Source organism: Chrysochloris asiatica, unplaced genomic scaffold (assembly GCF_000296735.1).
Source record: "Chrysochloris asiatica unplaced genomic scaffold, ChrAsi1.0 scaffold00026, whole genome shotgun sequence".
Lineage (NCBI taxonomy): Eukaryota > Metazoa > Chordata > Mammalia > Afrosoricida > Chrysochloridae > Chrysochloris > Chrysochloris asiatica.
In genome coordinates, this window is record NW_006408544.1 from 18,472,583 (window position 1) to 18,488,014 (window position 15,432).

The following is a 15,432-nucleotide window of genomic DNA, read 5'->3' on the forward strand; positions in this document are numbered from 1 at the left end:
CCACAGGACAGAGTAGAACTGTCCCCACTGGGTTTCTGAGGCTGTAAGTCTTTACAGAAGCCAACTGCCACATCCGTCTCCCACGGAGCAGCTGATGGGTTCAAACAACTGACCTTTTTGGGTCGCAGCCGAACACCAGAACCACAGTGACACCAGGGCTCCTCCACGGAAAGCCAAACATACCGAAAATAAATACTTTCACTTGTGTAAATTATTTATAGAACTAGTCTTATTCTTGAAATATGTTAATAAATAATCTAAATGCAGAAAGGGAGTTCGAAATCTTTTTCTACTTATGTTGATAGATAGCCACAAAGTATAATTATAATTTTATTTACAAAAAACCAAAAGCACCAAACCTAACAAAACCCCCCAAGAAACCAAACATCCTCTGTAAATACAGTTTCTAAATGATGAGTAAGCTACTCTGTTTCCCTCGGCCCCAGTTTGGTTATGAACATTATGTTAGTGACTTAGCAGTAGTCATTCCATGAATTCTTCATGGATAGTGCAGCCAGTTAAAAAGTGTATAAAACATTATACATAGAAAAACTCTCACATCCTTTGGATGTTTGCAGTTCATCATAACTTTGTGGTTACCTTTCTCCAACATAAATTAAAAAAGAGAGATAGAAAGAGAGAGAGAGAGAGAGAGACATTCTCACACACACTCACACAGGTCCACATACAGAAACCAGGCATCCAATACACCATCCAGAGAGTACTCTGCAGGGGACTGAATTCCATGAGGCACGAAGAGTGTGGTCCCATCCTCAGGGCAGTCCATCATCTTCAAGGCTTAATGCCACTCGCTGGGGGGAGACAGAGCAAAGAAATCATCATTAGACCCAAGGTAGCTACTATTTGTTGAGTATCCACACAGTACCAGACATTTAATTACTTTGTAGGTATAGCTCATATTATCTTCAAACAACCCCGAGCCAGGATTTGTCAGATTGATTTTACAGGTAAGGACACTGAGACTCAATGAGCTTACGCAACATTTGCCCTAGATCACATAGCAAATGGGTGAACTTGAGGCCCATCCAAAAAAACTTACAGCCCTCGAGTCAATTCGGACCCATAGCAACCCCATAGGACAGAGTAGAACTGCGCCATAGGGTTTCCAAGGCTGTGTATCTTTATGGAAGCAGATTATCACATCTCCCTTGTGTGAACTTGAGCCAAGGTCTCTGTAAGTCCAGGGCGGTTGCTTTTCCATCATTTTAGCCTGTCTCTTCAAAAATGAGGCTAAACCTTCTTAATCATCCCTTACAAGGTTTTAGGTCTGGACACCTTTAGTAAGTTAGCTTTGGCTAAGTACTAGACCCCAGGCTATTAGCGACTTATCTTCAGCATGCTAATCACAATTAGGAAGGTAAATCTCCTGCATCCCTCCCAACTAGTGATACAGAATTGGAAGGCAACGTAACTGGTCAATTAAATGCAATCCCTCTTTCTCTTAGCCCTACATTCCAGTCATTAGATGCTAGACTCCGCTCTACCACAGTGGCTGCGCACTAGACAATGAGCTCACTGTGGACAAGGACTCAAGTTCTTCCCTAACCTGATGTGAAAGCTAATTCTACGTCTTAGATTCAAGACAGTTCTTCAGAGGACAACACTTGAAATGTACAGATGGTATTTGAGTTCCCTATGCATCCTTCTGAGTTTTTACTTCCCCTGACTATACATCTAGCTTTCCCCAATGGGTTCTGATGTAACCTGGTCTCCTAATCTTCTGTTTCCTGGATACCTTCTTTTAGATAATCTGTTATTTAATACCTATCTTAAATTTGTTGGGAAAAGCTTTATTGAGATATAACTCAAGTGCTATACAGTTCATCTATGTAAAGTACACAATTTGGTGTTTTTTTTTATAAAACATGCTCACAAGCAACTGTCACCACACTGTAGTTTGAGAACATTTTCATCTTCCCCCAAAGAAACTCTGGAGCAATTGTCAGTGACTGCTCATTCTCCCTCAATATCTTTCTCATAGCTGTGTGGATTTGAGCCAGCCACCTCACCTCTCTGAGCCTTAGTTTCCTCATCTGTCAAATGGGAATAATAACAGAACCTCCCTCCTAAGATTATTGGGGAATCAAATGAGATAATGCATGTAAGTGCTTAATACAGTACTGAACACACATAGGGCCTAGTATATTCTATACCTGTCAGCACAAAACAAAACAAAACATTTTACACATTCTACATACGATACTTCCGTGGGAGAAAGATGAGGCTTTCTGCTCCCATAAAGCTTTACAGCCTCTGAAATCCTGTACAGGGTCGCTATGAGTCGGAACCTACTCCATGGCACAAAGTAACCCCACTGCCTATCAAACCATCTATGGACTATTTGTAGTTTTGTGTGAAGGTCGTAGCCTTGCTCCAATAGCAGAGATATTTGAGACTATCTTCTCATTCAGCTACTTTCCCACTCTCTTCAAGAAAGATCTTTCAGGCCAAAAGACAGGGCCCAGAGTGACGGAGGAGCTGCCTGAAAAAGGGGCAAGGGAGAGAACCTTAAAAGAGAAAAGTCTGTTGAGAATACTGATTTTCAGAGCTTCAAGGTTATTGACCTTGTGTGATAAAATGGATACAGGAGGAACCAATCCCTGAAAAAGGACATCATGCTTGGTAAAGTAAAGGGTCAACATAAAAGAGGAAGACCCTCAATTAAATGGATTGATGCAGCAGCTGCAAAAATGGGTTCAAACATGGCAACAATGGTGGGGAGGGTCCGGGACTGGGCAGTGCTTTGCTCTGTTCTTCACAGACAGTTGATACCATACGATAGCGGGAAAAGTGTGGGCTTTTGTGTAAATGCAGACTGGAAGCTCAAAGTTGATTCTGCTGCCTCCTGGCTATGTGACCTTGCTGTTGCTGTTGGTTGCCCTCTAGTTGTTCCGTGACCTCACCTCGTAGAAGCAGATCGCCAGGTGAGCCTTCAGAGGTGTTCCCAGGTAGATTTTAACCTTTTGGTTAGCAGTTGGGCTGGTAGTTACAAACTGCTGACCTTACGGTTCGCAGCCCAATACGTAACCACTATGCTGCCTCTAGAGTTCCTTAAGTGACCTGAGACAACTTAGTTAGTTTTGAGTCTCAGTTTCCTCATCTGCAAACCGAGACACATACATCAACTTAATAAGGTTATTAGCCAGACAAAAAACAACCCAAACTCATTGACACTGAGTTGATTCTGACCCTGTACTGGGATTCTGAGGCTGTCCATCTTAATGGGAGCAGAAAATCTCATGTTTCTCCTGAGGAGTAGCTGGTGGGTTTGAACTTCTGATCTTGTGGTTAGCAGTCCAATGCCTGGTCATTATAAAAATTAAATATGAAAATGTTTGCAAAACACATGGTATCCCACCCTACCCCACTGCCTCTGAGTGGATTCCATCTTAAAGCGACCCAACAGGGCAGAGTGGAACTGCCCAAAGGGTTTCCCAGGCTAGAAACCATGATGGGAGCAGTCAGTCTCATCTTTCTCCCGCAGAGCAGCTGGTGGGTTCAAACCTCTGTCCTTGCAGTTAACCCACCACTTAACCCACTGTGCCACCGGGGCTCCTTGACACGTGTTGTTGTTGTTGTTAAGTGCTGTCGAGTCAGTTATGACCCTCTATAGTGTTTCCGAGGAGCAGCCGGTGAGTTTGAACCGCCAACCTTGCAGTTCAAACAGCTTTGCAGTCTGGTGCATTAACCCACAGCGCCACACCAGGACTCCTGACACGTGGTAGGTGCTCGTTAAAATTTTGATTTCCTGACTCTTGTATTCCATTTGTCTACCGCAACCGACAGCAGCTTCTTACATGGCTTTACACTTGCCAGGAACAGCTCCTCCTGGATCAGCTACTTCCTGCCCTGGAAATAACGCCACTTGGCTATAGAGAGTGCGACATCATTCACACAGTGCTCTTACATGTGTAATCTAATTCGAACTTTACAAACTTGGGAGGCGGGTAAGATAAGGGTTATTATTCCCATTTTACAAATAAAGTGTGATGGGAGAAAGGCTTAGATTACAGGGCGGTGGAATAGCGAAATGGGGAGTCATTGGCTCAGTCCAGGCTCAATGCTTCTTCCACGGGACTCCATGCTCTCTCTGATCTTTAAAAATTGGTTATACAACCATTTGCTGACGTTGGCTGCGGTTAAGGATCCTCAAGACCCTCTGCTAACTCTCCCCACAGGCTCTGCTTCATTTCTCCCATCTCCCCTTCAAGAACAATGTGCTACAGCAGTTCTGTGCTCTGTCCCATACTTGATTTCTCCCACATGCTATTTCCTTAGTCTGCAACTAGCCCGTGTTTCGTCTTTGCCCCCGACACCCAGCTTACAGTCTGCATCCTTGTAACATCAGAAAGCCTGCCAGCATTGGCTCTGCCTGGCTGGTTCCACGCCCTCACTCACCAGCCCCTCGGACTCAGAGTGGCTCGGCCCTACCTTGCACTTGACGACAGGCAGCTCGGAATGAGGGTTCTTCGGGAGTTGGTGCAGCTGTGACCTTGGTTCCCCCGGCAAGACAAAAAGCTCCTTGAGGGCAGGGGCTGGGTCTTCCAGTTCTCTGGTCTCCCCAAGACAGGGCTCTGCCCACAGTGGGCGGTCAAAGCTGCTGATTGCCTGACAGGGGGATGGACTGGATGACCTCTGAGGTCACACTCAGCCCCCTGACTCTGCTACACAACAATGACATCTGCTCTAGCCACTTGGTGGTCCTTGCTCCCCCCAAAAGCCATGCTCTGTTGTGCCTCTGTCTGGGATGCCATTTCTCTCCTTCTCTGCCTGGAAAACGGCTTTTAATGTTTCAAGGACACACTTTACCTGCTTGATTTCCTAAACAACCTTGTTGATGTTTCCATAGCATTTTTCCAACAAACATTTAGTAGCAGCAGTTAAGCTGTGCTAGGCACCAGGGAAAGAGATTCATCAGACAATCCTGCTCTCAAGGAGCTCACGGTCCAGTGGGGAGACGAGTAAGTAAAACAATTAACTAGACAACAGTGTGACAGGTGCTGTGATGGAGAAGAGGCCCAGAGGACTATGGGAGAACACAGCAAGTCAGAGAACGTTTCCTAGAAGAGAGAACTCCTGAGCTTCCACCATGGCACTTGGCACATAGTTGTTCAAGAACATTAGCATTTCTACTCCCCCACCAGCTCCCTGGGGGCAAGTGCCACCAGTCCTTATTTACTTTTGAACACTTGATACATCTAATGTGGTGCTTGGCACATAATTGGCATACTGTGTTTGATGAAAGGAATACATTTAAATTGAATGGCCAAGATTACAACTTCCAGACCAAAGGTTTTCTTAAAACTTACTCTGCAGAAATGAAGACTTTACTGCTAGGAAGAGGCCTCTAGGTACAAGGTGGTCCTATTGCTCTTCCACCCCAACCACTTGCCCTAGCATTTTTGTGTCCCCGGGGCCTAGAACAGTACCTGGCTCATGGTAGGTTCTTGATAAATGTTTGAGGAAGGAAGGGAGGGAGGAAGACGGAGCGGGAAGGAAGATGAGAGGAAAGGAAGGCATTCTCTAACAAGGAATACTTACTGCCGGATAGACATGGCCAATCTGAGCAGTCCGTCCTATATGGAGTTCATCTTCATCCTCTTCTTCTGTTGTTTTCCTGTATACTGGGTTGTCAAAATTCATGCTCTTGGTGTTCTTCCGCTTCCAGTTCCTCCAGATCAAGTAGCCACTCATGCACAGCAGGGCTATGACACCTGGAAGAAAGGACACATTACACTGGACCTTCCAGCAGGCTCCCACCTGCTACTCAGACATCAATGCATTTCTTGCCACCTGTTCCTCAGGCTGTTTCTGCGGGGGTTTTTTCCGATGCCTGCCTGGAATGCCCTTCTCTCCCTCATTAACAACTCATCCTTTAAGATTCAGCTCAAAAGTGAAGTCCCACCCAAAGGCTCTAGGCATTCATAGTGCTCCCAGGCCATGGGTACCTTACTTTGCATATCTGTACCCTAAACTTGGTGTAGTCCTGGTATGGCGCTGTGGGTTAATGCGCTGGACCACAAAGTTGATTCAACTGCAAGATCGGCGGTTCAAATTCACCAGCCGTTCCTTGGAAACCGTATACAGGGTTGCTATGGGTTACAACCAACTCACCAGCACTTAACAACAACAAACCCTCAAGCAGGGAGCCCTGGTAGTGGATTGTGAGCTGGAGTGCAAACCGCAAGGTCAGCAGTTCGAATCTGTGGGAGAAAGATGAGACTCTCTGTTTCTGTAAAGATTTATAGCCTTGGAAACCCTATGAGTCGGAACCAACTCAATGGCACACAACAACTACCACCCTCAACCAGACTGAACCCTTGGAAGGCAGGAGCTTCTACTGATGTCTCTCTGTCCAGTGTCATGCACTGCGTAGGTGCTCACAGTAACACATGCAAAACGAATGCATGGATTTCCTCCCCATGTTTGCCCTAACACTGCTGCTTTCCAGGTGTTCTCTAAGTAAACTGTCCTCTCCCCAAACTGGAGTATGGGGGGTGCAGCGTTTATTTCCCAAACTGTGTTCTGCTAGAAGAGGCACATCTCTAGAAGGAGACCAGCAGGACCACCCAGGCTCTGAGTTAGAATAAATGAATAATTTAATGAGTAAAAGAGAACGCGCTCTCCAACAGAACTAGGCAAAAATAGGACAAGCAGTTTCCTAAGGGCCTAGGACAGACTCTGGACATTCAAGTGGAGTCTGCTGAAGTCTCGGATGCTGTAAAAGAGGTTTCTGCTTTAGCAAGACTCGAATAATTAATACCCATTCAAGGCAGGAACAAGGCAAGGATACCTGATGTTATTGCTACTACTTATTACCCTGGGCACCCATCCAATCCAGTCAGGACAGATAAAGAATCGAAGGGCATATAAAGATGGGAAAGGAAGACCCATAACTGTTATAAGAACTATCTGTATGTTTAGAAAAGTCTTAGAGAAGCAGATGAAAACTATTAGAAATCATTTTAGTCAGTAATCAATATAAAAAAATCAATAGCTTGCTTATTAACCAGTAATAACCAATTAAAAATGTAATGGAATAAAGACACAATCATAATAGGCCCAAAAAACTCTATAAAATACCTAGGATAACCTAGCAAAAAATACATATGTCGTATACAAGCTATTAAATTCTACTGAGAACATATTTTTTTAAAGATTCAAATAAACTGTTGTTATTAAGTGCCATTGAGGTGGTTCAAATTCACAACAACTCTGTATAGGGTTGTTGTTATTGTTGTTGTGCACCAATGAGTCGGTTCCAACCCATATCAACCCTGTATTGGGTTTCCGAGGAGCAGCTGATGAGCTTGAACTGATGATTTTGTAGTTCAAACCAACTTTGCAGTCCAGTGCATTAACCCACAACACCACACCAAGGCTGCAAATCTTTGCAGGAACAGAAAACCTCATCTTTCTCCCAAGGAGTGGCTGGTGGGCTCAAATGACTGACTTTATGGTTCGGAGTCTAGTGCTGTTCCTATTGAGCCACTGAGCTCTCTTTCAAATAAACAGACATGTATATTCCTGGATGGGAAGGTTCAATATTATAAAAATGTAAATTCTCCCCCAGCATCAAAATACATCTTTAAAGCAATCTCAAAAGTTCTATCATAATTCTTATTTACAAGATGATTCTAAAGTTCATTAGAATAGAGGCTAGGCAAAAATAGCTAAGATAATGTTGTGAGACTAATAATGTCCTGGCGGTGGTGGTGGTGATGGTGGTGTGCCATGGAGTCAGTCCAACTTACAGCACCCTGTTGTATCAGGTTTGCAAGGCTATAAATCTTTACAGGAGCAAAAAAGCCTCATCTTTCTCCCAAGGAGCAGCTGGTGGATTCGAACTGCTGACCTTATGGTTAGCAGCTCAACTCGTAATCTACTGCTACCAGAGCTCCAATAATGTCCTACAGATATTAAAATGTATATAGAAACAGATAGACAATCAGTAGAGGAGAATAAACAGTCTAGAAGCAGATCAAAGTATATGTAGGTATGTGGTTTATAATAAAGATGACAATTCAAGTCAGAAGGAAAGCATAGATTGTTTAAAAAAATGTTGTTGTTAAGTGCCATCGAGTTGGTTCGGACTCATAGTGACCCTGTATAGTATTTTCAAGGAGTGGTTGGTGGGTTTGAACCACTGACATTGTGGCCTACAGCGCCACACCAAGACTCCATTTAATCAATAGTTTTGGGAAAACTAGTAAGGCATATGGGGGCAGGGAAGAGTTAAATCCCTACCTCACACCATACACCAAGATAAATTCTACACTGATTAAACTTGTAAATACTAAAATAATGTTTAAAGTAGAAGAAGAAAATATTGAAACATATTTTAATAATTTAGAGTGAGGCAGAACATCCTAAGAAAGATGCTAAACCCAGAAGTCATAAAACAAAAGACCAAAAACATCTGATACTTAAAAATTTATACATGGCGAAAGATACCATAAACAAATTTAAAGTTCAAGTAGTGGATGAGGAAAAATATTTTAATAAATATTGCAAAGGTTTTATATTCGTTATATAAATTTCAATATATATTGCAAAACTTTAATCTTCATTATCAATAAATATTCCAACAAAAAATAGGAAAAGACAGTGAATAGGCAATTCATAAGGAATAAAATACAAATGGCCAATAAACTTAAGAAAAGATGCTGAACCTCACAAGAAAATTTCAGGAACCTAATATTCATCCTTCATTCCTCAAATGAACAGAAGTTAAAAATATTGACTACATCAGAGGCGGATATATCAGGAGATAGCATGCACATGCCTTTTTATAGAGTTAAAAATATTGACTACATCAAGAGGTGGATATATGAGGAGATAGTATGCATATGCCTTTTTATAGAGCAGCACTAAACAACATTTGGAGGATTTTCCACTCATTCACTCAAAATAAGCCTGGAACAACTGAGCTGATGAGCACAGACAATGAATAGGAGTATGAATGAGGGGGTGGAGTGGTGGGACTGGATCCTGAGGTGCCTGTGTGCCAAGCTAAAAAAACAAATTTAATCAGGACTGGGAGTAGGCAGGGAGGCTGCCAGGGCAGCAAAAGTCAATGGACCAAGTTTTCTATCTACAGGTGCTGTGGGATACAGCACTGGACCACAAGGACAGTGTGAATCACAAGGTCGGCGGTTCAAACTCACCAGCTGCTCCTCTGAAACCCAATACATGGTTGCTATGAGTTGGAACAGACTTGAAGGCACTTAACACCAACAGTGTTTTTTTCACAGGCCCTCGGCAGAGTCTTTCATCTCTGCCCAGTAACATGAGGCCCCACTCACCCATGGGCACGATGATCCCAATGACAGCAGCAGTGACTGTTGAACCCATCTTGCCACCTTCATTCCCATCTGCAAAACACAGACATTTGTAGGATGATGCCCATCACTGAACAACCAAGACCAAGAAACTACCCAACTGTTTCTTGCCTTCATTTCAAAATAATGATCCTGGCTAATATTTAGTTCAGTCTCTCCAGATCCCTTCAAAACTCTGGAGAGGCAAGCAAGGCAGGGCCTATTTCCATTTCAGAGACGGAGAAATTGAGTCTTACTGAGGCGTTTGGGAAATCACAGAGGTGCAAAGCTGGGACTTGAACCGAGGCCTCATGACTGCAAGTTCCATGCCCTTCCCTCAGCATCATGGTGGGACTATGTCTGGCAGGGTGAGCACGTAAGTCTTTATATTGTGGCTGACTGGGCCAGTGGCCTTTTACAGCCAATAGTTACTAATTTGTCAGTTGTTTTTGGTGGACCTGTCCATCTGCACTAATTTATAACCATGGACAAGTTATTTATTGCATTATATATTACATTATATGTATATAATGCTCTATTTTTTGATCTTTGAAATGAGGATAATGATATTACCTACCTCCTAGGGATACTGTGAAGATTAAGTGAGGTCATTCATGTAAAATGCTTAGCACAATGCCTGGCACAGCGTTGTCTAGTTGAAAGAGGGCAGGGAATGGGATTTGGGTGTAAAAAATCACATTCTAAATGGAAAAATGCTTTGAAAATGTACCATATATTTAAAAATGTATATTATGTAATCTTTCTTTCAAGCTTATAATCATCATCAACACAGTCCTCTGAGGCATGAAGAGGAGCCAGCGTTTCCATTCATTCCAATAGGCGATGACTCCCCACAGGCAATGGCCCCAATTCCATCTCTGCTTGTCTGCTTCTGTGAGTCATTGCAGGGAGCCTAAATATTATGCGGAGAAAAGAGCTAGACTGCTTACAAAACCAACTGTGGGAACGCTCTGTCCTCTCACTCCGGGGCTCAAGCCCAAAGCCTGAGGAAGCCAGAGGTGAGGCTCTCGGTCTGAGGCTCTGTCCCAGCTGAGAGGGGCTGGAGTTCACACGTTTCACTTGTATTTCCACACTTGGGGGTAAATGTTCAACTCTGAAAATCCCAACCTATGCTGGTAAAACAAGCTCAGTTAGAAAGATGCTACCATGCAGCTTGGTTTCTGGGCCATCCACGTATGGGAAAAAAACCCAACAACTTTAAAAGATAGTTTATCCTTTTCAAAGAACTCCCCCTGGCAGGTAACTCAATTAAAAAGACATTTGGTGGTTAATGAGACAGAGTATTTCTAGCAGTGACAATTACTACTCCTGATGATTTAGTAACTGCTAAACTTAATTATTTCCATCTCAGGGTTTGGAAAGAGGCATGAGCAAGAACATAGTTGTATATATTACTATCTGGGGAGCCTACTGAGAGCTTCTGAAGTTTCTAACACGGGGAACACGCCCTCATACACACATCAGCATAAGCACTTCTGGTGGGTGATGCTGCCTCCTTTGTCGCTCAGGGAAATTTATGAAAGGTGAGGGGGACAAACTGAAAGCCGAGAGAGGGGAAGGTGGTGTCCTTCAAGACGCTCTATAAGTGAGGTGCACCTCAAGATTCCTAAATCGCAGTTGGGACTCCCTGCCCTCTTTGCTTCCTCCTCTGAGGTATTCAGCATTCCTTTAGCTCTGGTCTGACCTCTTCTCACAGGTGCTTCCATCCTGACTTTCCTAGAGCCCTCCCAAGTCACGGAAGAGATGGAGCCTCATTTCCTTACAGTGCTGCGAGTGGTTGCTGGTTGCAGGGCTTGCAGTGGACGGACTGATGCTGGGAGCCCTGGGGGCACTAGCTGAGCCTGGGACTGAAGTGGCCTGGCTCTGTGGCAGCGGCATCTCTGTGCTGTGGTTCTGGTAGGTGGGGCTGTGGGCAGTGGTGCCAGGGGATCTTGTGGTGGCGGTTACGGTCCTTGTCATGGTAGAGGCTAATGTTGTAGTTGAGGTAGATGGTGGTGCTGGAAGGAAATAAAGAGACTTTTGTTACTTTAGTGTCTAAGTCACTCGCCCTTATGAATTATACTCATGAACTCATCCTTCAAGTTTCAGTTCAAAAGCCACTCCAGTGAAGCTTCAGTAATACTCTTGAATGGGCTATAAGCTGTTCTTTAGCTGAATCCCAAGCACTTTGTCTATGCCTCATTTTGGTTTGATAAAGATGAGTCATTAAAACAATGCCATAGAATTAGTGGGGTGTGTGTGGAAGGGAGAGAAGAAATCATATGAGGGGGATTCAAAAAGTTCATGGATATTACCATTAAAAGATAATGGAAAACTTCCACGAACTTTTTGAAACCCTTTCGTATCAACCTGAAAATATTTTGTACTGATTGCTATAATTTTATTTATTTTTTCTCTGCACTTTAAAAAGCTGAAACTGATTGTCATAAATGATGCAGTAGCAAAGAATAAGTCTTGGCCTTACATCAAGATTGGTGAAATAATAGAAATTTAAGCGGTTAAAGTAATAACCCAGGAACTTTTAGTTCCAGTCACATCATAAAAGGGTTTCTATCCTGGTGCTGTGGTGGCATAGTGGTTACGAATCCGGCTGCGAACTGCAAGGTCAGCAGTTCCAAACTACCAGCTGTTCCGCAGGAGAAAGACGAGGCTTTCTGCTCCTGTAAAGATTTACAGCCTCGGAAACCCTGTACAGGGTCGCTATGAGTCGGAACCGACTCCGTGGCACATAACCAACCAACCAACTATCCTGGTGTGATGCTGTAACTGAACTGCTAACCACAATATCGGTGGTTCAAACCCACCAGCTGCTCCTCAGAAACCCTATACAGAGTTGCTATGAGATGGAACCGATTTGACGGCACTTAACAACAACATGTAGTATCTTAGAAGCCCTGGTGGCACTGTGGGTTAGGTGCTGGGCTGCTAACCACAAGGCCAGAGGTTCAAACCTACCATTCACCCAACAGGAGAATGATGCAGCAGCCTGTTTCTGCAGATTGACAGCCTTGGAACCCCAGTGGAGTAGTTCTACACTGTCCTACAGGGTCACTCTGAGTCAGAAGTGACTTGATGGCAAAGGGTCTGGGTTGGTTTGCTTATGTGGTATCTAAGTTCTAGGTGAAGTAGGGAAACACAGAGCCAGCTGCATACAAATGAGAGAAGCTGAAGCCATGAGGTCTTCTTTCTAGAAACTCCCTAACACTGAATAAAAAATGTGTGTACATGTACACTTTTCTTGGAAGTAAGCTGAGAAGGACTTGGAAGGACCCTGGTGGACACCACTTCTCAAGGGTGGGAAAAAAGGTGCTGAGTAGTCAGAGGAAAACCAATTGTACACAGTGTCCAAGAAGCTCAGGGTATATTTCAGTAAGAAGGGGATGGCGTCAGTAGGTCCTACCCTCCCGGGAGCTGTGCTTACCTCGGTAGCACCTTTTCATATCTGGGCCAAGCCACATGGTGTCAGGACAGGCACACGTGTACTTGGGAGAGTGGCTGGAGGTCTGAGGAGCAGGAAGGCACAGATACTCACAGCCTCCATTGGGCTGGGCACTCAGCTCACAGGCATCTGCAGCTAATGGCAGAGAGAGGGAGAGAGAGCTGGGGCACTGCCAAGCCATCCCGACGCCTCCTAAGGATGAGGCTCCTCCTGTTCTGTCTGCTCAAAAAGCTTTCCCTTCTTAGTGGTCACTGACCGGGCCTGTCCCCACACTCTCATATAATCCTTTATAATAACTCTGAGAGCTGGGTGTCTTGCCCTAAAAATGCTACCTAGGCTCAGAGACAATGAACTTGGTAAAGCTATACCTCTAGTAATGTTGAGTCAGGATTCAAATCCAGGTCTGTTTGGCTCCAAAGTCCAGAGTCCTTCATCTCTCATTTATATTTCTAGATTTAGGATCAGGTACCAATTTCATTTCCTATCCCCCCTGACCCCATTTGCCCCTTTACCCTGGAAACCAATACCTCAGGTATAGTTAGCAGAAAACCTAGTAGTAGTATTTCCGGATTCCACGCCAAACCAATAGGCTGACTTACTGAATGGCCCAAGGTAAGATACATTCTTTAGCTTACCCTACTGCAACATGGGTACAAATAACAAATGAGACACCATGTTTAAAGGCAGGAGGAATTCTAGAACCAGACGGATCTGAGTTCAGGTTCTAGTGCTATCACCTCTAACATCAATTCTGTTTTTATTACTAAATAAGAACAGTGAAACCCATTTCATGAGATTGGATAAGACAGGACATTCGTGTATTTATTCATATTGAATCTTATTTCACAAACAGCTTGAGACAAAATACAATATATGATGGCAAAGCGCTCTAACAACAAAAAAGTTTACAGTTACTATATTCCTGGGGGTGCTGAGACCTGGCATGGAGGTCAGCACCAGCTGCCTCATGGAGAAGACATGGCTGGGGACCAGGGGTCGGGGAAGGCTCACCTCTTGGCTGCTTCAGCTCATGGAAGACGACAATGTCATGTGGGTTATTGAGTTTCTCAGCTAGGATGGAGATCTCCAGGCCATTGAGTCGATTTGCACTGAAAATGGCCTCGTTCTCCAGGTCTGTCCAGAACACCTTGTCCTGTGGGTACAGGTACAGAGGATGGAAGACCTCGAGCCTAAATCTAGGATCTCAGTCTGAGAGCCCTAAACCACAGTCACAAGAACTACCCCAACATCTCCTTGAGGCACCCTGATCTGTGATGTATACTCCCTGGTTCCCATCTGTCACAGGGCTATTCTGTGACTCTCTACTTTGGCTAAAAGGCCACAAACCTGCTCAGTAATACTGAGTGAGGCTGCTTCTTAATGCCGAGCAGAAACCCGAGGCTGGGTCTCACATTACTGGGGCCTGGGACTAAATTAGAGGGTCTGTGTGGGCTACTGAGGGCAGTTCCCGCTTACAGCCTTTGGTATACATGTCTGAATACATACAAGTCTAGATGTGCATCTACAGGCAATTCCATATTTCCAGGCTCGATTCATGCATCTTCATGCACAGGTCTAGACACATACCCAATTGTTCCTCTTCACACACAGGCAGGTACCAACATAAGGATTGGTCTGAAATCCATGTACATACTCAAACACTCACCTGCACCAGCACATATAGGAATGCCGCTTGTATACTGATACATGCACACAGACATACTTTACACACATACACACAGATGTACAAGCAAACATACACGTGTCTGTACACACATCTGTCTTTTGACGCAGGGACTGGACTTGGAGATGAGGATTTGCCCACAAGTTCAGAGCCAGTGCTGACTGATGTTGCTCCAAACAAACATTGCCAATGCCTATCAGAGACCACTGTCTCCTCCCTTCTCCCTGTGGGGGTAGGTAGTTTCAGGGAAGAGGCAGGTGGTTGGTTCTGGCTTCCTCATTCCCCAATGGTAAAAGTTTGTTAGGGTCAGAACACAGGAAGATATTTAGAGTCTTCAACTTCCTGGGAGCTTTGTGAGGATGGGGGAAATGTCTGGTTCACTTCTATGTCCCCAGGGCCCAGCAAAACTCAATAAAACATATCGTATTAAGTAGCACATCTCAGACCATTTCCATCAGGAAATGATTCTAAGGACAGGCATATTCCCTCTCCCTCCCTCCCTCTTGAGCACCTTCTGAAGATGCGGGTACAGAGAGGAAACATACATGATCTAGCTGCTCACCCTCAGAGAAGTGTTCTGAGACTGGCTGGGTCTTGGCAAAGGAATACACACAAGGATGCCAGGCAGACAGTGGCTGTTTGCAAAGCCTTTGTACGTAGGCTGCTCACAGAGGTTGCACTAACAAGTCAGTTGGCCTCTGTTGTTTGATTTCCTTTTGGACCAGCCTCACGGCCTTGTCCTATTTGATTGAGTAAGGGCTTCAGCTTCCTGAGGGGCCATGCCTCCCCACCATGGGGCTCACCTCAAACACTGCTATCCCAAAAGGGTGGCTCAGGAAGTCTGTGGAGGAAATCAGCATCTTCCTGTTGCCGCCACTGAAGTCAATGCTGGAGAGCTGATGCAGTTTAGAGTCAACCCAGTACAGGCGCTGGCTCAGCAAATCTTG

At 44.5% G+C, this 15,432-nt stretch overlaps 1 protein-coding gene across 1 annotated transcript in view; it reads right to left on the minus strand.

Annotated features, from left to right (window-relative positions):
* Nucleotides 1-290: 290 nt before the first annotated feature.
* Nucleotides 291-15,432, minus strand: part of LRP8 (low density lipoprotein receptor-related protein 8, apolipoprotein e receptor) — an 89,654-nt gene continuing 74,512 nt past the window's right edge. Inside the window, exons 14-20 of the mRNA XM_006839867.1 lie at nt 15,289-15,428; nt 13,813-13,954; nt 12,784-12,936; nt 11,126-11,359; nt 9,327-9,395; nt 5,563-5,735; nt 291-812 (exon numbers count right to left, since the gene is read on the minus strand). Of these exons, the coding sequence (XP_006839930.1) occupies nt 774-812; nt 5,563-5,735; nt 9,327-9,395; nt 11,126-11,359; nt 12,784-12,936; nt 13,813-13,954; nt 15,289-15,428 (950 nt within the window). The 3' untranslated portion in view covers nt 291-773. The remainder of the gene's footprint in view (nt 813-5,562; nt 5,736-9,326; nt 9,396-11,125; nt 11,360-12,783; nt 12,937-13,812; nt 13,955-15,288; nt 15,429-15,432) is intronic.